This window comes from Theobroma cacao, chromosome 2 (genome assembly GCF_000208745.1).
Source record: "Theobroma cacao cultivar B97-61/B2 chromosome 2, Criollo_cocoa_genome_V2, whole genome shotgun sequence".
In the NCBI taxonomy this organism is placed as follows: Eukaryota; Viridiplantae; Streptophyta; class Magnoliopsida; order Malvales; family Malvaceae; genus Theobroma; species Theobroma cacao.
This window is the reverse complement of record NC_030851.1, coordinates 39,725,048-39,749,728: the sequence shown is the minus strand read 5'-3', so window position 1 is coordinate 39,749,728 and position 24,681 is coordinate 39,725,048. Positions and strand designations below refer to the sequence as shown.

General features: G+C 29.9%; 2 protein-coding genes across 4 annotated transcripts; both read right to left on the bottom strand.

Moving 5' to 3' along the window:
• LOC18610312 (protein O-linked-mannose beta-1,4-N-acetylglucosaminyltransferase 2) lies at positions 4,019–5,269 on the bottom strand. Its single transcript, XM_018115185.1, has one exon. It carries the CDS (start codon positions 5,258–5,260, stop codon positions 4,019–4,021), a length of 1,242 nt encoding a protein of 413 aa, XP_017970674.1. The 5' UTR covers positions 5,261–5,269.
• On the bottom strand, positions 7,872–10,522 carry LOC18610311. Of its 3 annotated transcripts, none has more exons than XM_018115110.1 (3): positions 10,232–10,522; positions 8,729–9,218; positions 7,872–8,485 (listed from the first exon to the last, which is right to left on the bottom strand). In XM_018115110.1, the coding sequence occupies exons 1-3, from the start codon at positions 10,365–10,367 to the stop codon at positions 7,942–7,944; spliced, it is 1,170 nt and encodes a 389-aa protein (XP_017970599.1). In that variant the 5' UTR covers positions 10,368–10,522; the 3' UTR covers positions 7,872–7,941. The 3 variants fall into 3 exon arrangements, with proteins under 3 accessions (XP_017970599.1, XP_017970600.1, XP_017970598.1); XM_018115111.1 differs by having other exon boundaries at positions 7,872–8,482; XM_018115109.1 differs by having other exon boundaries at positions 7,872–9,218.

Genomic DNA, 24,681 nt, shown 5'->3' with positions numbered 1-24,681 from the left:
TTTTTAACTCTCAAGAATATAATTGGGATTACGATCACATCTATCAAACTCCTCATCTATAACACCACATTATTTAATTTAGTTATGAAGTGTCGTTGTTGCAATATTAATCTTTTCCTATTTTGTCAACGAAAATGGCTTCATATCACGTAAAATATGTTACCTGTTCTTCCAAACTTCAATTGTTTGTTCAATGATATTTTTTAATGAATAATGTGTATGGTTGAATGTTTCTTCTATACCTTCTGGTTGATTGTAACTTTTAAAATTAAGAATGTAATATTTTTTACCTTTATAGAATGCTAGATACTTTTTAAATTAGGCTAACCAGCGTCCACTACATAATATTTACTTAAGAAAAAAGTTAAAAATTTAAGTATTAGTTCATTAAAAAAATTCAAGAGATAAATATATAAAATGACAAGTTTTATATCATAAAAATTATAAGTTGTACTTTTTGAAGGGTGAGGGAACACGTTTTTCATTTTTTCAAGCACAATTGAAAAGATACGGGTGTTATGTGTAGTGTCAGGTCAACCAACAACCACAAAAGTGAAAAGCATGTCAAAGTTACACACTAACATGACGTTGTATGTTGGATATCCTTTTCAGCTAATAAAATAAATTTAATCAATTGCAACAAGAATAATAGGAACATATGATCCATCTATAGCACCAATGAACCTTTAAAAATAAGAACAATATCTACGATCATTTTTAATTTTAGATAGAACTTTTTCAAATTAAAAATTTAGAACCTTGACAATTTCATTAGCCAGTAAACATAAACTATTTAACATTTCATCAAACTTTCTACTTGTAGTCTCTCTTGATTTTCCAATTGGATTAGTTTATATAAACATCAAAGAAAAAGAAACTTTTAAATGACTTGTATATGTAAAATAATTTACAATAGCTGAAACATATAAAATTTAAAATACTTAACTTTTATTTTGGCTTCCCATCATGTGGCATCAGCGTCAATAGTTTCCGTCTCATGGTTTTAACCCAACTTTGTTTCTTTGTGCTTCAATTGTTTCCATAAAGTCCATCCACTCTTGAGACTATCTAGTCATTTTTTAATTGTTTTTGAGTATAGTTTTTATTAATATGAGTATTAAATTCCTCTAGTACAACTTCTCATTTTTTAGTTTTGAATGAAATTCTTGATTTTTCACACTTACGAATAACATCTGTACACACTTGAAGTAAGATTTTGGTAGTGACCAAATCTCACTTTGCGCTATATTTTAATTTTTTTGTTACTAGGTTGTTTACTTTATTTTTATTTCTAGTAGTCTTTGAAGAGAGAAGTAGAGGAGAGGGAGATCGCGATTTGCAGAGAGATTGAAAGGAGAGGAAGATCGATTGAGAGAAAGGTATTTTTTGAAAAGGTAATGTTGAAATTTTTTTTAATAGTTTAGGACATTTTTGGAAAAAAAATTTTTAAAAAGCTGACGTGTTTTAAAAAAAGAGAAAAAAAATCTCTTTTTTGGAGCTTTTCATATAGCTCTTTTTTTAAAAAAATTATGTTCCTTAAAAAAAAGTTAATTTTTTAAGAGCTTTTGAAAATCCTGTTTGACTCAGGTTTTATTTTGAAAAGATAGATAAATTGAAAAAAAAAAAAAGCCAAACAAGCACTTATACCTAAGAATTTTGCTTCACTTAATAGATATGTTTTTTAAAATGAAAATGTGGGCCAACTTTTGGTAAGTGGTATCAGAGCTTATCCAAAACCTCACTAATGTAAAACTTTCATGAGAGATATTAGTGACAAGTGGTATCAAAACTTATCTCAATTTTTACTTATATGGACCCTCATAAAAGATACAAATGACAAGTAGTATCAAAACTTGTCTAAATCTTTATTAATGTATGACCCACATAAGAGATATCAAAGTTGAGGTACGTTCTAACGAAAGTGGGTTCTATTTTTTTATAAATGAAAGAACTAGTGCAATAAATGTGTTTAACAATTAGAAAGCATAAAATATTATGAATCCCATATCAGTAAAAGAATGAGCTTCCTCCACTAAATTTTGGTGTAATTTGATATTAGTTACCATATTTACCACTATTGCTATTTTAAACTTTCTTAGTTTGGTTTTAATTTAATTTTTTTATTTTTTAAAAAATATTATTGTCACTATTAAGAAATAAAAAATTTTGACTAATGATAAAACAAGAATAAAAAACTTGGTGTGGCATTATCAAAAGTATTATAGAATTTATTGGATTTGAAGAGATATTACCAAAATTATAAATTATTAATTATAATAATAATTAGTATATTATATAATTCTAGTAAGTAATTGATAAAAGATTTTTACTATTGTGAAGATTTGAATGAAAATTGACATGACATTATCAAAATTATTACAAAATGTATCGAATTTGACGAGTTATAACCAAAATTATAAATTATTATTTATAATAATAAATGATATATTATATGATTTGCGTAAGTGATTGATCAAAATTTTCTACCTATTGTGAAGATAAGAATAAAAATTGACATAACATTACCAAAATTACCACAATATCTATCGAATTTGACGAGATATTGCTAAATTAATAATTTATTACTTATAATAATAAATAGTATATATTATATGATTTTGGTAAGTAATTGAACAAATATTTCTAACTATTGTAAATATAAGAATAACAATTGAGGTGGCATTATCAAAATTATTACAAAATTTACCAGATTTGACGAAATATTACCAAAATTGCAAATTACTACTTAAGAGATGAGATGAGTTTTGAGATTATAAATAAAGACGTTCTTCCACTTAATAGATATATTTTTTGAGTTGAAAAAATGAGTCCATGACAAATGGTATCAGAACTTATTCAAATATAATGAGATACTAGGGTTAAGGTAAGCTCGAATCAAGGTGAGTCCCTTTCCTCTATAGGTAAAAAAGCTTGTACAACTAGAGCATCACATTATTAGATGGGGTAAAATCATGGATCCCATATTAGTAAAAAATAGGATGAGTTTTAGGCTTATAAATAAAGGTCTTCCTCTACTGATTAAGCATATCTTTTGGATTGAAATTTGAGCTCGTGAGAAGAATAAAAATTGACATGGTAATTATTATGAAAGTTGAAAATTCACCAAATTTGATGTATTATTACCATAATTATGAAAATTGATAATTCAAATGACTTTATTAAAATTAACATAAAAATGAAAAATTCACAAGATTTGATGTGTTATTATTATAATTATGAAAATTGAAAATTTATAAGATTTTATTACTGAAATTGCCATAAAAATTAAAAATTCATAAGATTTTATGTCTCATTACCAAAATTACAACAAAAATAGATTACCTAAGCCTATTTTAAAAATAAAAAAATTGAAAATTGAAAATTCAAAAGATTTTATTATCAAAATTACTGTGAAAGTTAAAAATTTACAAGATTTGACATGTCATTACCATAATTACAGAAATTGTAAATTCATAAGATTTTATTATCAAATGACCATAAAAAAAATTCACAAGATTTAATGTGTCATTACTAAAATTACAACTTATGATTATAATAATAATTAACAGTATATTATGTGATTTTGGTAAGTAATTATCAAATACTTGATCTTATTTTATTTTGTTGGAGGGGGATTTGAATTAAATTTTTTAAATAATGGATACACGTACTTATCATTGAACTAAATATGTGATGCAGATACTTCTTATTGTTATGGTATCAGATCAAAATCCAAACTCTTTATTGTTGTTGTTGTTGTTGTTGTTGTTGTAGTTATTGCAATGAACCCATATAACCATTAATCTAAAAGAAACTTAAAAAAGGGAAGGGGAAGAGTAACAAATTAATTATAACAAGAACAACAAGAATAAATAAATTTAGAGTTTTTTTTAATTATTATTTTATAATATATCATTAATGAAATTTTAAAACTTTTAAAAATGAATTTTAACAAATATACAAACTCTCATTGAAGATTAAAAATAAGTACAATTGATGAGGGCAATAAAAATAAGTATTACCCTTCCTTATGCATGAACTTCTTTGCCAAATGATAAGCACCTTCCAAACTTTTCCTAAACCTTAGCAAATCAAGCTTGACATTTTGTTCCTTTAAATATATGTCCATAATCTCTATTGGCCACCCTTTCTTTTGAAGAGCATAGGGATCCTTTAATAACATATTATCTTTTCCATACTTTTTAACTAAGCTACTTTCTTCAACCCCAATCTTATATTCAATATACTCCAAGTTTATGCCTCTTGCCATTCTCCCAAAGAACACATCCGCTGCCCAATCAACCCCAATTGGAACCACTTGTATGAACACTGACCTCGGCCGGAGGAACAATGCATGTGTAAGACCCGCCCCATGCACCCCAACCATTGCATGGCTCGAATTTATCAATGCGTAGGACTCGTCAAGAGATGTGTCACGCCTTGGTTCAAACACAATGACATCAAATCCAATTTCTTTCATTACTTGAATTACTTCTTCTTGATTCATTATCGTCCGCGCTACGTTGTGTTTGCGACTCACTAGGATGAGGCGTGGTCGGTTCAAGGAGTTTGGACGATGCTGAGGAGAGGAAATTGAACTTCGACCATGGTCATAGGCTTTTTCTAGGAGATGTCGGAAATGCATGAATGTTTTCGAGCTTGGTATTAATGTGTGGTCTATAGTCATGAAACCGTGCGACATGAGGCCTAAAGTGGCTGAAGGAAAACAATGTGTGGCACTATCCTTTTCAAGGGTGACAACAGGGTGCTCGCTGAAAACCTTTAGTAAATCTGCATACTTACTGGGCCACCAATCACGGGCCTGCAAGACCACCATGATGAAATCACGGTTGGGGAAGATAAAACTAACGGTGATGAAGAGAGGGATAAACCCATCATTGAAATCATGGAAGAAATTTCCAGTGTACCCTCCCGCACTGAACACAAGGGCCGGAGCATCGTGTTGGATCTTGCATGGTGGGCTTGTGGGGCCAGAGGTAAGGGAGAGCTCTTTGATTTGGGCCATGATGTAATCCTCGTATTTTCTCGGGTACGGCTTGATTTTCTCCACTTGGACGGTGCTGGTGGGGCCCATGGTGAAGAATGTGGAGGTGGTGGGGTCTAAGACAGTTGGGCCGTTGATCGAGCAAAGATCGTAGCGTAGATAGGTACGGTTGCAGCTGATCTGGCTAGTCAATGGTAATTGTACCTGTTGGGCACGTTGCATAGGTTGGCGGTTCTGGCTTTTCACAGTTTGCATTGCGACACGTGTTTTTTCTGCAATTTAAAAAAAAACATAATTTTTTGAATAATGACCCCTATTAGTATCAGAAATGATTACTGTTCATATTTCATTATATAATTAAAAATTCATATTATAATGTGAAATTTAACCGAAATCAATATAATTGTCCAACCTAATGTTATTTTATTAGTTTATATGATTTATCTATATATATATATAACTATTACAGCATGAGATACAAAGACTTTTAAGTGTATATTAGGATTAATATAGAGCATACTACCTTATTGTTTAACTTAGCTAATTATCTATTTATTTAAATAGTTTATATTTTATATAGTGACAGTGTAATAATATCTTTTGATTATGAAGCGTCATTTTCTATATATATATATAAATTCAAATTAATTATACAAGTGAAAAGTAAAAAAAGACACTATACGTAATATCTTAGCAATAAGTACCGAAGATAAAAACAACAACATTTTTATATTTTGAGATGAATATGACCCAACAATTTGATTTTGAGCTTTTTTTAATTTGAAAGCTAATTAAGAAGTTTAAATTATAAAAAAATTTGATCAAATCTATAAGATAAAAAGAAATAGTATGTTTATAGTACAAAATATTTGTAAAAAAACTGAATTTAATTGGTTAGAATGTAATTCAATAAAATAGTATAATAATTAACATGTAAATTATTCTCCAAATGAATTAAGTCAATGAACCAAATTTAAGAAGAAGACAAACCTAACTACACAGATGCCAATTCCACATGTTAAGTTGGTAGATCAGCAACTCTAGATTCCCATGAACTATCAAAAAAATTTTTATATAAACATAAAATATACTTAATATTATTTTCTTAAAAGACATAAAAATTAATAATCCGTCTCCAAATATTTTTTTTATTTATTTTCACAGAGATTATTAAGATATAGACTTTGAACGTTAATGAATTTTATGTTACATATAGAATTTTTTATAATATAAATATTTAATATTTTTAATATAAACAAGTAAAAATAAATTTGTAATATAAAAAAAGATAGAAAGAGTAAATATTAATTTTATTATTATTAAGCAACACAACAAGAATCAACGCAAAGAGTCGTCGAATTTGTGTGTGGTTGGTGGAAACAGACAAAACCCTCCAACGCATCCACAGGAAAATTTAAGGCGTTTCATGTTACCGGGAATCGTACCTTGACCGATCTTGGTCGGAAACACCGTCGTCGTCGTCGTCGACGACGTCGTCGTTGCTGTTATGTTGTTTATCCTCGAGATTGACGACAGGCTCATCGTATGAAACCACAGCAACAACAAGCAAAACAGGATCGTGGCAATAGCTGCTGCTTTCGATCCCCTTCCCTTCTTCATCGCCTGGAATATATATATATATATATATATATATGTATATATAGATAAAATCCTTTCAGAAATTAATGCACCAAAACATTTGACGGGCAAAAATCTTTGCTTTAATGGCTACTAAGATTTCATTTTGAAGACATGCAAAGGTAAAGATGGAAGGAGGGGCTGCAGCCTTGCAGGGAAGGTTAATGCCATGGCATGCAGCTAGCTGCCTAGGGAAGAAAAGGATCGTTAAGAATTCACATTCTGCAGAAAAACTGTACCTGAAATCTATCCGGAAATGGGAATTGAACAGAGAAGTAGTGCTGGCTTCTGGAGGCTTTGCTGCTGAAGAACATGAATTATTTCTTTGGGGAGAGATAATGGAAGTAAAGAGAGAGTACAAGAGATTACTTTGCAGCTTGAAATCCATCTGTCAATATTTAGGAATTATGGACAGAAAAAGGGTTGTCGGCAAACACTAAACAAGCCATCAAATTTTGGACTTAATTAGCTAACTTGTTTAAATAATTATAACCTTATTCTCCTTAATGAAAATAAATAAAATAAAATAAAAGGGATTGGTTCTTCGATCTAACACTGAAGTGCATGCATATTTCAAAAGTATTTTCAGCCACTTTACATTGTTTTTCATGGAAAAAATGAAATAATTCAACATTTTGTCTCTTTCCTTGTGGCAATTGCTTACTTTCTTTATTATTTTTTCAAAAGAAATTCCAAGAATTAATGCGCATTTGAGGGCAACTACAAACATGAAAAAATATAGACCGCTACCTACCATGGAATAAATGGCACGAAACAGGGTTTGAAGATCTTCATGTCTCCTTTTGAAAAGTAAGTACTAACTTCTATGCCATTGCTGATTAAAATTTGGCTTAAGTCTTTAAGAAAGTTGTTGTATCGTGATCATTTCTTTTTGATTTACAACTGAAAAGCTTAATCTTGAAAATTTAATTGATTTTAGTATTAATGTCAATCGATCTTTTTGTATCACAAGAGACTTGGTCATGTAGTAGTTGACATGGCCATATTGGGTTGAGTTTTTTGGTTACATTAACTATCATATAGTCACATCAATTTACCAAAATCATATTTCACATGGGTAAAAAAAAGTTAATTTACATTGAATTTAATAACGGTTAAATTTTTATTAAAATTAAGAACTTATTTGATCTTAAATCAAAATTTAAAATTCATTTAAATGTAATAAACAGGATTTAATCGAATAAATTATTAAAATACAAGGGTTTCTTTTAAGATTCATGGCTTGAAATGTTGATGAACCACTTTTTATGTATGGGAATTGGTGTCCACTCAAACATTCATCCCTCTTTCTCCATGAACACCTTGGCTTTCCTATAAGCTTCCTTCAGACATTCCCTAAACCTAACCAAATCTAGTTTAACATTTTGTTCCTTCAAATATATTTTCATAACATCAAGCGACCACTTCTTTCCTTGAAGACCAGCTGGGTCCTTAATCACCATGTCATCCTTGTCATACTTCTCCACTAGGCTACTCTCCTTTACATCAATCTTGTATTCCATGTACTCTATCCCCATCGCCCTAGCTGGTTCCCCATGGCACATCTTCCCCGCCCAATTAGTCCCTAGCGGCATCACTTGCACCAGCACCGACCCCGGCCGGAGGAACAACAAGTGTGTAAGTGCTGCCCCGTGCATCCCAACCATTGCATGGCTAGAATTTAGCAATGCATAAACTTGGTCCAACGAAGTCCTATCCGTTGGCTCAAACGAAATGACATCAAACCCGATCTCCTCCGCTACTCGCTTTGCTTCATCTTTGTTCAAAATTTCTCGTCCTTGGCCTCTCAGTCGGTTGATAAACACGAGTCTCGGCTTCCTACTGAATTTCAAAAATTCATTAGAGATGGAGTAAGGGTTGTTCTTGCCATGACCAAATGCTTGGTCTAGGAGGGCACGGAAATGAAGTAATGTTTGTGACGAGTTTGGCATTAATGCCATGAAACCATATGATATGAGGCCTAGTGTGGCAGAAGGAAAACAGTGCGTGGAAGTGTCATTGTCCAGGCTTACTATTTTGTGTGTGCTGAAAACATCAAGCAAATTTCTGTACTTGCTTACCCACCAATCACGTGCCTCAGATATCACAAGGATGACATCTTGTTTCTGATAGATGGAGTCGACGGTGATGAAAAGTGGGATGAATCCATCATTGAAATCATGGAAAACGTTTCCCGTGTACCCTCCCGCACTGAATACAATGGCCGGGGCCTTATGTCGGACCTTGCATCGTGGGCCCGATGGGCTCGATGTGATGGTCAGCTCTTTGATTCTCGCCATTGGAAAATTCTCCCATTTTCTTGGATAGGGCTTGATTTTCTCCACCGTGGACTGTGGACTGGATGTGGTGGGGTCCATGAGGAAGAATGTAGAGGTGTTGGGGTCCACGACAGTGGGGCCGTTTATCGAACAGAGATCATATTCTCTATGGGAACGGTCGCAGCTGATAATTTGTCTCTGTGGAGGGGATTGCTGAAGCGGCCGGGCCTCTTTGCCTATTGCTTTTATTAACGGTTCCTGCGTTCTCATTGGTTTCAGTTCCAAACGTTCCGATTCTGCAATCACAAACAATGTCACGGCTAAATTAGCTCGATCTATTCGTGTTAAATACGAATATAAGGTATTGATATTCTAATAAACAAATTGGATATATGTAGATATCTTATTAAAAGATATCCATTGCCATCACTAATCGTGGCCTTATACTAAAAATCAACCTCCATCTTTTCATGAAAAATAAATAAAGATAAATTTCTATAACATCATGAGAATTAATATTATCCTTCTTGTAAATTGTATATATTCATTTTTGTGAACCGTAAAAAAGTTGTGTTATAATCTATTTATTTAACTAATTTTTTATTTTTTATTATATTTAAATTAACAGTTTACAAGAAATAAGAGATTTAATTGAATAAATAAGTACAATACATGAGTTTTTTTTTAAGATTTGAAATTATAATTAAATTCACTCTCTCAAATCTTTATACCAAAATATACCATTACACTAAAATTTTAACATTTTAGAGTAGTCTTTATCGGCTAAATTAATAGAGAAAACAAGAGAAATAGAGAATAATAAGAAAGAATAATATATATTTGAACTCAAGAATAGCTTTGGGTCCCAATACCATAAACTATTAGATCATTGAGATTCGACTTTTTTTTTTTATATTTGGAAGATGGGAAATTCGAACTCTGTTATTTAGATAAGAGATTATATACTAATCAATGAATCAAATACTCGGGTGCTTAAAATTCGACCCTTTGACCATTGAAAATAAAATTAATAGATGCAATAAACGTGATCAACTTTAACACCATGACATTGTCTTGGACGACAAAGAAAGAGATTGAATAGACAGTTTCCGGGGCTGCCCTAATTCCTCTATGCAGCAGCCTCCTTCAATCAATCCTAGACCTCTGGTTTTCAAGATTCTACAATTGCCCTTACAAAGAAGAGAAAAATCGACCATGAACATGCAAAATGGTTTTGGTATGGGGATGCCTGAGAGAGGAATACATCATTGAAGAGAGAAAAATAAAGGTTTTGATAATGCATGCATACCTTGAATACCGGTCGAACGAGTTGCAATCAATCTGAAAATGGAAGACAGGTTGATCTCAAATACAAAGAAAAACGCAAAGAGAGCCAGGCACACGATCAGCGTAGCCGCTGAGTTTCTCCTCTTCATCGGAATCATCGCTCTGGCAATGCAAACGGGGAAACCTGGTATTGGATATAAACCCCTTACTGCTGATCTTCGGATGCTAGCTCTTTCCTCAAGTTCTTTTCATGGCTATGATGATATCGAAGAAACCCGTGATATTCTGAACCAAAGAATGGAAACCAAGTGTCAAAAAGAAGGGAAGTTAAGGCTGGAGCATACGTAATGATTGAGACGTGGAGGCATATTTAGCTGGAGGCTTTAAAGGCTTACATAGCTTTGGGTTGTGAGATATAAGGGAATGACACAGCTAAATGCCCAATCCTATAAGAAAATTCAAGTCAAAGGTTGGAAAGATTGGGAGTTTTATCGTTGAATCTGGGAACTGGGCGAAGCAGACTCTTGAGAAAAGGTTTTCTTTGCAAGGAAACGAAATTAAGGGTCGGGAATGACGGGGTTTGAAGTTTGGGCGGATGTCAAAGGTTTCTTCACTTGTATGGAATCTAGGCCTTGCTATTAAGGCCCCCCAAATATTTTAGCAGGTTTTGCAGTTTCTAAGAATTTATTTATTTATTGAAAGTAAAAACACGTGCCAAATACTAATCCAGTTAATTAACAAATCACATGCACTTAGCTCGGTGTTTTTTATTATTACTAATTTTTGTAACGTTTTGATTTCAAATACAAACATACATTAAGTTTTTGTTAGTTAATTATGTCATCAAATTATTACTTTCTTTTTTAAAAAAATTAACTCGAAGAGACGTGCAACATCTACATTTATAAATTCTGGAAATTCTTTTTACCTGTTTAATGTGACATTGAAATACTCTATTTATTATAATTTTTTGATCGATGAAGGATGGTGTGCTGTTTAATTTCACCCTTTTCTCTCTTATTTTTCTTTCATTTTGATTAATATTCAATTGGGTTTGAAACAAGAACTAGTATCAAGACTAAATACAATCCACTCTAGTGGATAAGCGGAGAGGTGTCCATGGATTAATTGCGTTTAAAGACAAATTTGGTAATTGTGGACACAACACAAGAAGACATGAAATTATACAGATTTGGATTTAATTCTATTATATTTCGTGTTTTAATTGTGTTGATACGATAAACATATTTAAATATATTTTATTAATCGTGTTAATCATGTTTAAATGTGTAGAAATGACACGTTTAATATTAATGATGGATTTTATTAGTATAATAATAAATTTTATATATGTTATTTATGTTAAATTTTATTATATTTGATGTTATTATTATTTTGTTATAATTATTAATTTTAAATTTGAATAATAAAATTATATTTAATTGTAAATATTTTAAGTTAATTATGTTAAATGTGTTAATTTTTTAATCGTGTTTATTAATTGTGCCGTATCGTATAAAAAACCCTAACACATTTAACAAAAGAGTTAGTCGCATTATATTACACGGTATTAAAAATATTCATATGCATATTTTAAATAAGGACATTAATAATTATTTATATCATATTCATATTTATATTTAACTTTATTATATTTCAAATTTTAATCATGTCAATACGTTTAAAATTTGAACGCACAAATTGACATATCTATTTAAAGATGTTCATTGGCTAAACTACAATCACTGGGTCAACATTTTAACAGTCAAGTCGAGCCTATGGTTATAGAGTGGTCCAAATCCAATTCAATCTGAAGAAAAATAGAAGTTCTCATCGGCCAATCTCTTTTTCTATCATTATCAAGGTATAATTCACAGAAAATAGAGGACTTGATTCGATTAAATAGGTTTCTTTTTTCCCTTACAATCTGCTAATAAGATAGATGGAGGGATGATGAGAACGGCAACAGCAGATTTTTCTCTTCCGTGGAAGAAGAGGAGAATTAGATTGGGTAGGTCCCACAAAACTAAAGATGGGTTTACCTGCAAAGTGACAGGAACATGGGGGTGGTCCGGCTGTAACTGTCCATTGTCCAAGGTACATGGATTGTACTTTCCAAAAATAATTTTTCACCGCTGTAGATTAATTACTGTATTTATAGCAGTACTATTTTACTGTTTCAACCTACGAGAAAATTGAGAACGATTTCTACTTTTTCACTTATCGGGTAATTTTCGAAGAGGGTAAATGGATAATAATATTAATAAATTAACATAATCTTTAATAAAAATATATAAATTGTTTAAAAAATTAAAATAAATTTTTATTTTTCTATTATAATCAATTAAATTTATTAATTTTAATTTAAACTAAATAAGTTTTTATAATTAATTATTAACTAATTATTATTAATTAAAATATCACTTATCATTTTATGTTCACGTGATGTTAAGGTAAAAAATAAAAAATATCATAATTATATGTCATCATGCCATCATTATTTATTATAATATCTTAAAAAGTTATATCAATATCATGTTATATGTAATAACAAGTGATATTTTAATTAATAATAATTAATCAATAATTAATTATAAAAATTTACTTAATTCAAAATAAAAGTATAATTTAATTGAATGTAATAAAAGAATAAAGACTTCTATAACTTATTACAAATAGTTTAAAACCTTTTTTAAATATTATGTCTAATAAATTATATCTTTCATCCTCTAGTTTCCCAACGTCTACATTTCTTGTCATACGGTAGTTTATACTATACAAAGTGAAAAGGAAAGGGAAGAGAAAATTCAAAAGGAAAAAGCCTAATTAGAAACTTTCATATATCAACATTTTAACACATGTTGTTTAAAAGCAACATGGGACTTGAAGCAAGCCATGATATATGAAGGGATATATTGCCCAAAAAATGGAAGAATTTGGTTTATCTTATCTATTTTGATCTCTACTCTGTTGATATTGTCCTCCCTATGATGACAACATAGCAGACACTAGACCTTTTGAGCCCATTTATCAATAAATTGGGCCATAAATTCAAGCAAGGTTGGACTAGGAAAGTAAGGTTTGTCAATTGACTCTTCCTCTTTTGCATTATTGTCCATTTACAGGTACATTCTTGAATGCATTCTTCAAGAACCTAGAGAGATAGATAAATAGAGAGAGAGAGTTTTGAGGCTACCCTAAGATAGAAATGAAGCCGACCCTAATTCCAAATATAGCATATGATCATAAGAATTATATCATATTTTTAAATTATTTGACAAAAAATTAAACAGTTTTAATAAATAAAGTATTGATTCACTAATAAATAAACAGATTGAGATTTTGAGACGTTTGATATTCAAATTTCTTGTTATTATATTTAAATTTGTAAATTAATTTTCTTTTATATCGGTTTGAAATGTTCAAAAAAAGAAAAAACCCTTTTATTATTTAGGGTTAGCCCACATGGGTCCAATATTGTTCCATTGGAAATTAACAAGCTTTTATGAGTGTTGGCAAAAGGACTCCTTAATGTGGGAATCAAATAGACAAACTTATGAAAGACCTATCATAGAGGCTTTCCAACCCCAATCATGTATTCCATTTCCTCCCTTTGTTTTTTTGCCTTTGCCTTTTCCCTTTTTCTCATGGTATGAGCTCTGTAATCAACTAGACATGGCTACAGCTTTCTAAGACACAAGGAATTTGATTTTGGCAATGGTGCTTATCTTCAATTGCGTTTACTCAAGGTGTCAAATTTAGTTGTTTGAACATAATTTTATTATTATAATTATCATTTAAACTATTAATTAAATATAGTGAATGTCGACGACTCTCATAAAACATTTAACATGAAATATGTTTATTCATATTTTTTCAATGTTCGAGAAACAAGGTGTTATATTGAGACGTTATAATTGTTAAAACTTAAAAAATTTCAAATTCAAATTTGAGATGGGATGATAATATACGTAAAGATTAAATATGATAAATCACAAATAAGGTGTTTCTTTCTGGTTGGTTAAAGAGGTATTCCTTAATTTAACAGACCAACTACACAAACTAATGAACATTTATCCAACTATAGCTTTTAGCACCACCTTTTAGACCAAATTCCCGTGATTAGCACTCAAAGATCTATTTAGACTTGAATAATTATATAAAAAAAAAGAAAAATAAAAGGGTTTGTCCCACAAATAAGATATGGATTAATGGATGTCGTCACATCTTTGTTTAAAAAACAGTGGAAGCCCAACTGGCCATTTATATTGGAAATAAAATCGTTCACCTACCTTTTTTTCCCTAAAAAGAAAATGAGAAAATGAAGAAAGAAAAGAAAGAAAGAGAGACGACAATAAAAATTTTGTGCAAACGAGGGACATGACTGATTAACCCCTTAATGTCACAATGACAAGCATCAATTGGTGGACCCTTAATTGATACAACAACAAAGGATTTCTATCATAAATAACAATATGCAAAAAAAAAAAAAACAATTCTAGATCATCCTTTTCCTTGATTTTGAATGAATTTTATTAAATGCGATAAGATATTATGATACATTTCGAGTTTCAATCATAAAATGGTATAGAGTGTCTATCATGTTTACATCTTTGATTTAGTTGTATTAGGTTTGTTTTACTCAATGAGATCGTTATTTTGAAATGTAATAATTTTTAATAAATTTTTTTTAATTTTAAAAAGGGTTAATTTAGATAGTTGCAATTGCATTAGTTGGAAAAAAATTTCAAGTAAAAAGCATCAATTACTTGAAAATGGTTCAAAAATGTTTCCAAATATTCACTAATATTGACTTAAAGGTGCTGAAAAAAAAAATCACAAAATCAACTTATATTCCTATTGAAAAATTCAAATTTAAATTGCGAAAAAAAAATAGAGATTAGTTTGAATTTAAATGGACATGTTATGTGTGTGTGTGTGTGTGCATGTCATAATAAATGATGATGCGTTATGTTGCTGTAATATGAAGATATGTTCATGTAACATTTTTACTTTTAGTTTCAATGTCACATGAATAAAAAATAACAAGTGACATTTTAATTAATAGTAGTTAATCAATCGTTAGTTACAAAAGTTTATTTAACTCAAAATAAAAATATAAAAACTTGATTGAATATAATAAAAGAATAATTATGCATTTATTTGAATTTTTTTAAATAATTTAATTTTAAAAAAAATCATACTTTATTCTTCAAATTATGAAAACATATTCTTCATTATCAACCACCTCTTACCTTCTTTGTTTAAATCTAAACAAGCTCACTTTCAAAAATTCTCCTAAATGGGTTGGGGGAGGAACAAACTCATGTATTGCAAATTAAGAGTAAGATTTGGGTTTAATAATTCACACATTATCTTACACGTAAGTTGCATAAAAGTTTAATAATAAAAATATTGGGATTATAATATAATTTGGGGTTTTGATTATTATAGTAATAAATAAAACAGAAGTAAGAAGGAGCTAAGTTATGTTGTTGGACTTTAGCTTTTGTAATGAGATAGGATAGATTCTGAAGAAGAAAAAAAAAAGAAATGTGACCTTAAAAAAGACAAATCTGGTAAATTTCTGAGAGTGGGGGGACATAATTTTCGACTAACTTTCTCGAAAAAGGCGGGGGAAAGGAAAGCAAAGCAAGATGCTCCCCTTTGCTCCCTCGTTTTCTCCAATTTCACGTGTGGGGGGACCACTCCCAGGGGTAATTTCGGAAAAGGGTAGTTCCGTTATTTTGAGGAAAACGAGGGTGTGGAAGTTTAAGTTTATTTTTTTTTAATTTTAATGTCTGGTGTCCGGAAGGCCCAAGATTCGTGGACACAGATCGGCATAGGGATTTGAGAGTTGGTGTCGCCGCAAGGCTTTGAGTTTGATTCGCTGAGCCGAATATTTAAAAACAAAAACCAAAACAGAAAAATGAGCGTACGGACAACCTTGGGATTTTTTAGGGCACGAATTTACGAATTTAGGTTTGCGTAATGTTTATAATTGCTTGTATGTCCCCCTCTGTCAAGACCGTGACGACATGCTCGTTATCTGCCCTTTTGTCCTCGTAAAATAATAAATAATGCAATTGGCAAATTCATTCCTTAATTAGAATTAGAATCTCTTTAGACCATAATATATATATATTAGTACAACTATGTACCATTTAGAAGGTTTTTGACTTTAAAAAAGGTTGGGTTTTTTTCCTTTATAACGAAATTAAACCTTTTTTTTATTTTAGATGTTTCGTTTTAAATTTTAATCTGCTAGATTGACATTTATGAGATAAGAAAAATTGCTTCTTGAGTATGTAATTAATTAGCATAACTTGTTAAAAAGAAATTTGTATGAAATAATTTTGGTATTTATGAAAATTTGTTGAGTTTTGGGTAACATAAAAAAGTTAATATTCTCTTATTTTATAAATACTATTAAAATTTCATAAAAATCTTAATGTATACATAGACTTACACGTTATGCTACATTTATATGTTAATTATAAATATTAAAGTTAAAATCCCCCAAACCCTATCTATTTAGGTGCATGATAAATTATTAAATAGGCATATTTTTCTTATTATCTACATTGGTTATGAATGTAACAAATCAAGGTACAATGCGATAGAAAAATTAATAAAATTTAATTAGTAAAGTTAATTATATCATGACCGGTTAAATTCATTTTTAAGATGACACGATAATTTTCAATGAACATTTCACACGTTAATTTGTCAAAATTCTCAGTGATTTAATTTCTCGGACTATCGATTGACCAAGGAATTTCTGAGTAAATTCTAAGTTCTTTTCTACGTAGTGAGGGTCAAAATGGACTGCCAATTTGAAATAAAATGAAAAATTAAACAGCAGGTTGCTTCTTTCCAACCTGTCTTTGCACTATAAAATTTTCTTGGAATCCTTTTTCCCACGCCAGACAAAAACGTATGAATTGTTGTCAAAACACTTCAGCATTCAACAAATACTTTTTTTTAATAAAAAAATTCTTCAACAAAAACTTGATTTATATACACTCAAAATTTTTTTATCATATTCTTAAAACGAGATTTTGAATCCTACTCTTTAGTTATAAGAGTCGTGACAACCGACGAATAAAAATTCTCATAAAAACCCAATAAATATATGCACTCGATTTTTTTTCATATAACTTTAAAACAAGATTTCGAATCATACTCTTTAAACATAAAAATCATAACAAATGTTAAATAATAATTGTCATAAAAACTTGATAAATATATACATACACTCTGAATTTTTTTTCATAACCCTAGACATTAAAAAACAAAGAAAAAGTAATGCCACTAACGTAAATTCTTATTGGGTTGACTTAGAAACTCAAATGAGATTTTACCCAAACTATATTAACTTAAATAATTCCCTTCTCTTTTAACATTGATTGATCAAAATAGCACTCAACACAAAGCCAGAACTTAATTAAACCAAGATAAAGAATAGATGAAGTAATCCAAATTAAGTAAGATATCCCTTTTAGCTTGAAAATGATCAAATTGAAGAATTGGAATATATATATATATATACCAAAAATCTTGTTCTTTCTTTGTTACTTTTTTTCTATATTTATGGAGGTCATGACCTTAGACAGACTGCTCTGCCATGTGAATTTATGAGATATATTTTATTTTATAAAGGGACAGCTATCAAATTGTTATTATTGGCTATGCCGACTTGTTGACGCTGATTGTGTATGCAACAAGCCCCCACCTACTTGTTTTTAATTTGGTGTATGAATTTATTTTTTTTTTCTTCCATCAAGATTATTTAATGGACCAGCATATGAATAATTTCTAATAGAAATTTCTCTCAATCTTTTTCTTGCATGCCTGAAAAAAGCTTGTCACAAATTTGTCAATTTCTGTTTCACATCTTTTTCTGGGAATTTCCACATGGTACTAATCACATGTACCCCAACAAGTTTAGCAATTCCATTATGGGATCTATAATTGAATGATAGTTATTAGGCTTAATTTGGAAAATATAGTCAAGTTGATGGGTTGTTTTGAACTTAATTCATGACATGTAGGCGAAAAACATAAATTCGACCCGATACTGTTATCTTTTTATTTAAAAAGGAAAAAAAAGTAAATTAACGTGACAGTGCATGATTAAATTGATAATTTTTTCTTGTACTTGGAAGAAAAAAAAAACATGAATTCAAGCATATATTGCTTTCCTATTATATTAAAAAAAAAGAGTATAAATCAATTTGCATTTACTTTAGTGAAAATTAATTTATAAAGATCATAATTAATCTCCTATATTATACCATGCATGCATAATTGCATATACATTCAAGAAAAGCCAATAAGGGTCAAGGCAAGGCCAAGCTCAAAGAAAGGTATATAGTTGTGTAAATGCTAAGTTAACTTTAAAGGGAGATTGATTCTATTTAGAGTATTATCATCTCTTTTTTGAGATGAGAAAGCCCTAAATGACCCAAATCTGATTTTCACACTTTAAAAAGGAATAAATATTGATATGCTTTCAGATGCCTTAGTTCAATCGAATCATACATGATGTTGATCTTTAAATTCTGAAATTGGGAATAAACATCTCTCTTGTTCTTTTCATCTTTTGAGCATGCGACAAAAATAATGAAACTTTTAGAATCTAAACTCTCTTTTGAATGTGTGTATAGCGTGGGAGGCTTTAAAATTGGAAACAAAATTTGACATTTATTAGCATTAATTAGCATATCACTTTTAACTTATAGTAACTAATTTGATGTAATATCTAAAAAAATTCTTGAAATATAAAAAATAATTCAAATAAATTTTTATTTTTTATTACATTTAATAAAATTTTTATACTTTTATTTTAAGTGAAATAAACACTTTGACTAATTGTTATTAATCAAAATATCACTTATTATCTTATAACACGTGACGTTAATGTAATATGTTGACATATCATATAAATAATGACATGATATATTGATGTGATATGATGACATGATCATGAAAAATTTTTATCTTTCATGTTATTGCTATGTGAGTATAAAATGACGAATACCACTTTAGTTAATAATAATTACTCCAAAAGACTAACTTAACTTAAAATAAAAATATATAAATTTAATTCAGTGCAGTCAAAGAATAGTAATTATTTAAATTTTCTTAAATAGTTCAATAACTTTTTAAAAAATTATACCAAATAATTTTAACCCAATCTCATATTTCTCATGATTAAGCCCCCATCCCTAATTTGATTCCTTCTCCCTTTCATGTTGATTTGATTTATTTTTTGGGTGGGGTTTTGGAGGAATTAGTAGTGTAAGTCATAATTAAGGTAAAAAGGGGAACTTACAGGTGACAGCCCAAAGTGTCTAAGCTTTAATTGTAGAAGGAAAAAGTAAAGGCCTACTAGCTTTACAATCTACAGTATTTTGTGTAGTTTCTGTTAAACAAAAGTTTCACCCAGAAAAGCTGTTAGAATAAACTATTTTATTTATTCAAACAAAACATGCTCAGCTGATTAGATGCTCCACAGCTTCGTTTTCATCATTCCCACTATCTAATGACTTCTCTCCCAACTTGCTCTTATCTTAATCATAAAAAGAAAAGCTCAATCCCATTCTTTGATGGAATATTTGCTATCCTTCCTAGTGCTATTAAACACTATTACTAGACAAAATCATCAAATATTAACAATAAATACTTGATTTAACATGATTTTTTTTTTCGTTGCAAGATAGTGTTTGGCATTCTAAGACGGTCCAATGATGAATCCCAATGGTATTATCTCGTCAAACGTATCATAGAAAAGATAAAAATTGGTTCAATGTTGGAATAATTAAATACGTAAATATCAGCATTACCCTTGGCTTCATAATGAAGGTAAAGTTATGGGTCGAATTGGTTCAGGACACAGCAGAGTAGTTGTTAATTACATGTCTGAAGTGATGATCCCTATTGCATGAATGAAATGATTGTAATGTGACCCAAAATCAAACGACTGCAAAAGGAGACCCCCCTCAGATTTTTAAGTCAATCAAACTTTTGTGGGACATAAAGCCTTGGGGTGGGACCCTTAACATCTAGTTAGCTAAATCTTCCCACTAGTTAAGACTTTAGAAAGCTTCACACATTTTCCATGAAAATGACAAATGCAAAGCATTTGGGGGACCACATTAAGATTAAGGTCTAACCTTCACAGAATTGTAAATAAAATAAAATAAAATAAATATCTGAGGGGGGCTGGGTCTCTTGAATCATTACAAAACTTACTTGACTCGCAATTCATTATATTCGTTGCTGTATAACGTTTTTTTCCTTTGATTAATTGCCTGATAATGACTTGGGCCACATTGTTTTCAGATCCTATCTGCCCTGAATTGTTATGGCAGCTAAACCTCGAACCAACCATGTTCGATTGAGATAAAAAACAAAATCTTTGCAACTTTTCCGCCCCAATACCCAAAGTATAATTCAACAATCCGTCTTCATAATTCAATCATGAAATCTTTTAATTTAAAATTTAAAATTTAATAATTTTAAACATTAAATTTTTACGTGTTTTATTTCTTGAATACATATTTAAAATGAGTCTTTACGACAATTAAATTTCAAACCAACTATGTTGATTTGCTTTCTTGTCTAATTCAATCTCTTACTTTATTCCCCGAACAATTCAACACCCAAAGAATAATTCAACACGCAATCTTCAATTATAGAATTTCTAATTTTGTAATTCAATTATCAAATGTTTTAATTTGATTCGTATTTTATTTTTTAGATACATATATAAAAAGAATTACGAGGTTATCGAGCTTTTAATTATGTCCTGCTCATTGGAAAAATTGAATCATTTCATTAATTATTCCATCAATACTCATGACTTCAAAGCTAAATAGAATTAGGACCCTCACTTACACCCAAATGAATCGTACTCTATTGTCTCTTGTGGAGGTGGTGTTGGTCACTTGGTATCCACAATTTATTAAATACTATATGGTACTATATTTATTTGGGTCCAAAGATTAAAAGAAAGGAAATTGGAAAAAGGGATAATGGCATTAATGGTGTTTGTGCCCATGCGCAAGTCATGTTAATTTTTGTCATCTCTGGGTTTGCAGCAGATAAATGTTGGTGTGCCGCCACAGAAGATGGTGTGGGGAGTTGGCTATGGAAATTTTGTGACCATACGTACCATCATTTAAATCACATATATGCAACTAATTTAAGCTAATAAAAGGGTTTTTATTTCTGATCAAGCCTAGCTATTAGTTATTAATTTGATATATTAACCGGTTCGATCAATAAATTATCGTATATGGTTTATTAATTTATCTCATATTGAATCAGTATTATTTTTGAATTAAGTAAAACTCTTATCAATTGCAATTAGGATTAATCTAATAGTCTCATATATATATAATGCAACAATAATTCATACACTAAACCAATATATTATTTTAAACCGATAGCTAAAAGATGATAAAATGTAAAATAATAAGGAAAAATTGACAAATGAGTGTATTTTGTTATTATCCTTTCCTCCTCTTTTCAAGAGAGGAAAAAAAGATTGTTATAATTACTCTTATAATCTGTGAAAAATCTAAATGATTTAATTTTATTGAGAGGGGTTATACAAGTCAATAAGCATGCACCTGGACAATGTGGCACATCATTTTTCTTCATCAATTAAGGAATAATAATCACTATGATTATAATTGATTTAAAAAGGAATCATATACTACTAGCTGTTAAGATTAATGTTTTCAATTAAAATGTTTGATCAACAACTAATTACTCAATCTATGCTAATCTCAACTCCCAATTTTAATTTGCTAATTATCTTAATGCTTGTGTGCGGAGACATAAATTATGGGTTTTATCCACAAAATATTCCATTTATAAAAACTTTTATCGATATGTATATGTAAATAAAAAAAAAAACTATTATTATTATTATATATAATATCTATATTTAAATTTATAAAATATTTTCTCTTAATTTCTCTATTAATTGTTGCGAGGATGCCTCTTAGAGCTTGAGCAATTTTATTCTTTTACCATATAAACACAAGCAACGTATCTTCAAGGCACATCAGAGACATGAGTTCAAGCTTTGGGATGTGCATATATATCAGATTTCATATAATCAACAGTTGAATAAAGCATAAAAATCTAACTGGAATTTTCTTTTCTAGTTAAATTCAAACATACCCAAAATCAGATATTGGGGTTTCCTTCTTTTCTCTCTGATGCAAGTACTCAATAAATGAAGTGAATTGATTTGGTGGTAAAATGATAAGAACTGTATAGCAATTCCCCTACATTTTCTTGTGGATACATTTCATTGAGTACATTCCAAATAAATTACCCTGCATATTATATACATAGTGCATAACTCAATTTTGCTCTTCAATGCAGACAATGTCAAATTCACTGCCAAACAAAAAACAAAATAAAGGGGGAAAAAAGAGAAAAAGAAATAGTAGGTGGAAATATGTGAAAGTATATTGTTTTATCTTGTTTAACATTGATCTAAATCAAATTAAGACTCACCCGAGAAAGGGGATGAAGCTTCCTTAACCCCATTCTTTTTATTTCTATTTTTGGGTCAGCAAAATTCTATGTAAGGATACCAAATTAATTATTATTATTATTATGTATAAAATCAAAGTTTTATTTTCCTTTAATAATATAAAGTAAAATTTTGAGAGGGTTTAAACAGGCTCTTCTCTCCCACCTTAATTTTCTTCTTTTCTTTACTCAAAATGCCCAATTGATAAGGTCATTTGAAAGGTATATGATTGCTCTATACAAAAAACAAGAGCAAGTAATGATCAATGAGCAAAATTGAACTTGATGATTAAGGAATCAAAAGGAAACATAAATTTCACATTGACAAATATAGTATTTGCCATTAAATATTTGATATGTGACAGCACTTTTTTTTACATGTAATGTAAAAAACATATAATTACATACCAAAATAATGAATACAATGATATATGTGTTGACGTAAAAAAAAATTATATCATATGTATATGTATTTAAATTTTACTTATGTAGTCTCATCGTCATTTTATATTACAAAATTCTCTACTTTGCACATATTATTTATATTCTTTTTAATATACAAAATGAACAGATTCGAGATGTATTATATTTTATTAAAAACTTATATTTGAGATTATTATTAATGATGAATCGGACTCATATGTAAGATTCAAATTTTGTATTTAAATTCTTATTATGTGTTAAAATTATTATTATTATTATGAGTAAAATAATTGACTCTCCTTTTCAACGTGAAGACGTATTTATGTTTAGAACCACTTAAAATGGAAACGCAAGAAAATAAAATCTAAGGGTTTTTATTTCTTTGTAAACATTCTAGGGATTGGCTCTCTCTCTCTGTTCTTGGCCACATCCCATGATAATCTGAAAGATATCCTGCAAAAAGATGCCACGTGTTAGATTGCAAACAATTCCCTTTCTTTTTTTATTTATTTTTTAAATAAATAAATAAATAATAATAAAAAAAGAAAAGTAGTAGTACAACAACAATAACTCATGACTTAGTAAACAGTACCCACAAATTAGCCTTTCGCTGTTAAAGGCGCAGAGGATCAGCCAATGAAAATCGACCACAACTACGGCAGTATCGAAAGAAACCTAATCTCGTAATATGTCCCATACTGGCGGGCATTTATTAGTGGAACTCTCTCTCTCTCTCTCCTAAGCCTCAAGAAACCTCATCCTTCACACAGTATCAGGGGGCCCCACTTGTTGTCTGCTGCATTAGCCAATTAAACACTGCTTAAAACGGAAAATTTTCAATGTAAATTAGGTCTGATTAATTGCCAGTACCCACTGGATTAGGAGATTTTGTTTTGTTCATTCTTTTCAGGCTTTCTTGTTGCACTAATTCTGGTTCTTGACGTGGTAAAATGGTATGCTAATTTTGACATTTCAATGGAGTTGTGTTTGCTTGATGGTAATAAGTCGAGTTTAATTGGGATCAATGGGGTTAAAAATCTAGATTAAGATGTTTTAATGCCAAACTAGGCCTTAATAAATAATGGGTTTATATTAATTTTTGTTAAATATCTGTGCCAAAAGCAAGGAAGGTGGAGAGAATCTAGAAATGCCCATTTCTTTTATAGTTCCTCAAAACCCCAAGGGGAGAAAAATAATAAGTTTTGAGAGAAGAAAAAAAGAAATGTGCGAGGAGAGAGAGAGAGAGAGAGAGAAGTGAAGAAAAAGCAGAGAATAAAAAGAGACCGGATGTTGACAAATTTCATGTCACTGTTCTTAGAAGGTCGTTTGTTTGTGTGAAGATTTCTTATCTGGGATCTCTCTCTTTCTCTCTCTAAACCACCGCAAAGCAATAAACTTTTCTTTTTTTTTTTTTCTTCTTCTCAACCTTCTCTCTCTAGGAACAAAAATAAAAATTAGAACTTCAACAATATTCTTTCTTTTTAGTTTAAG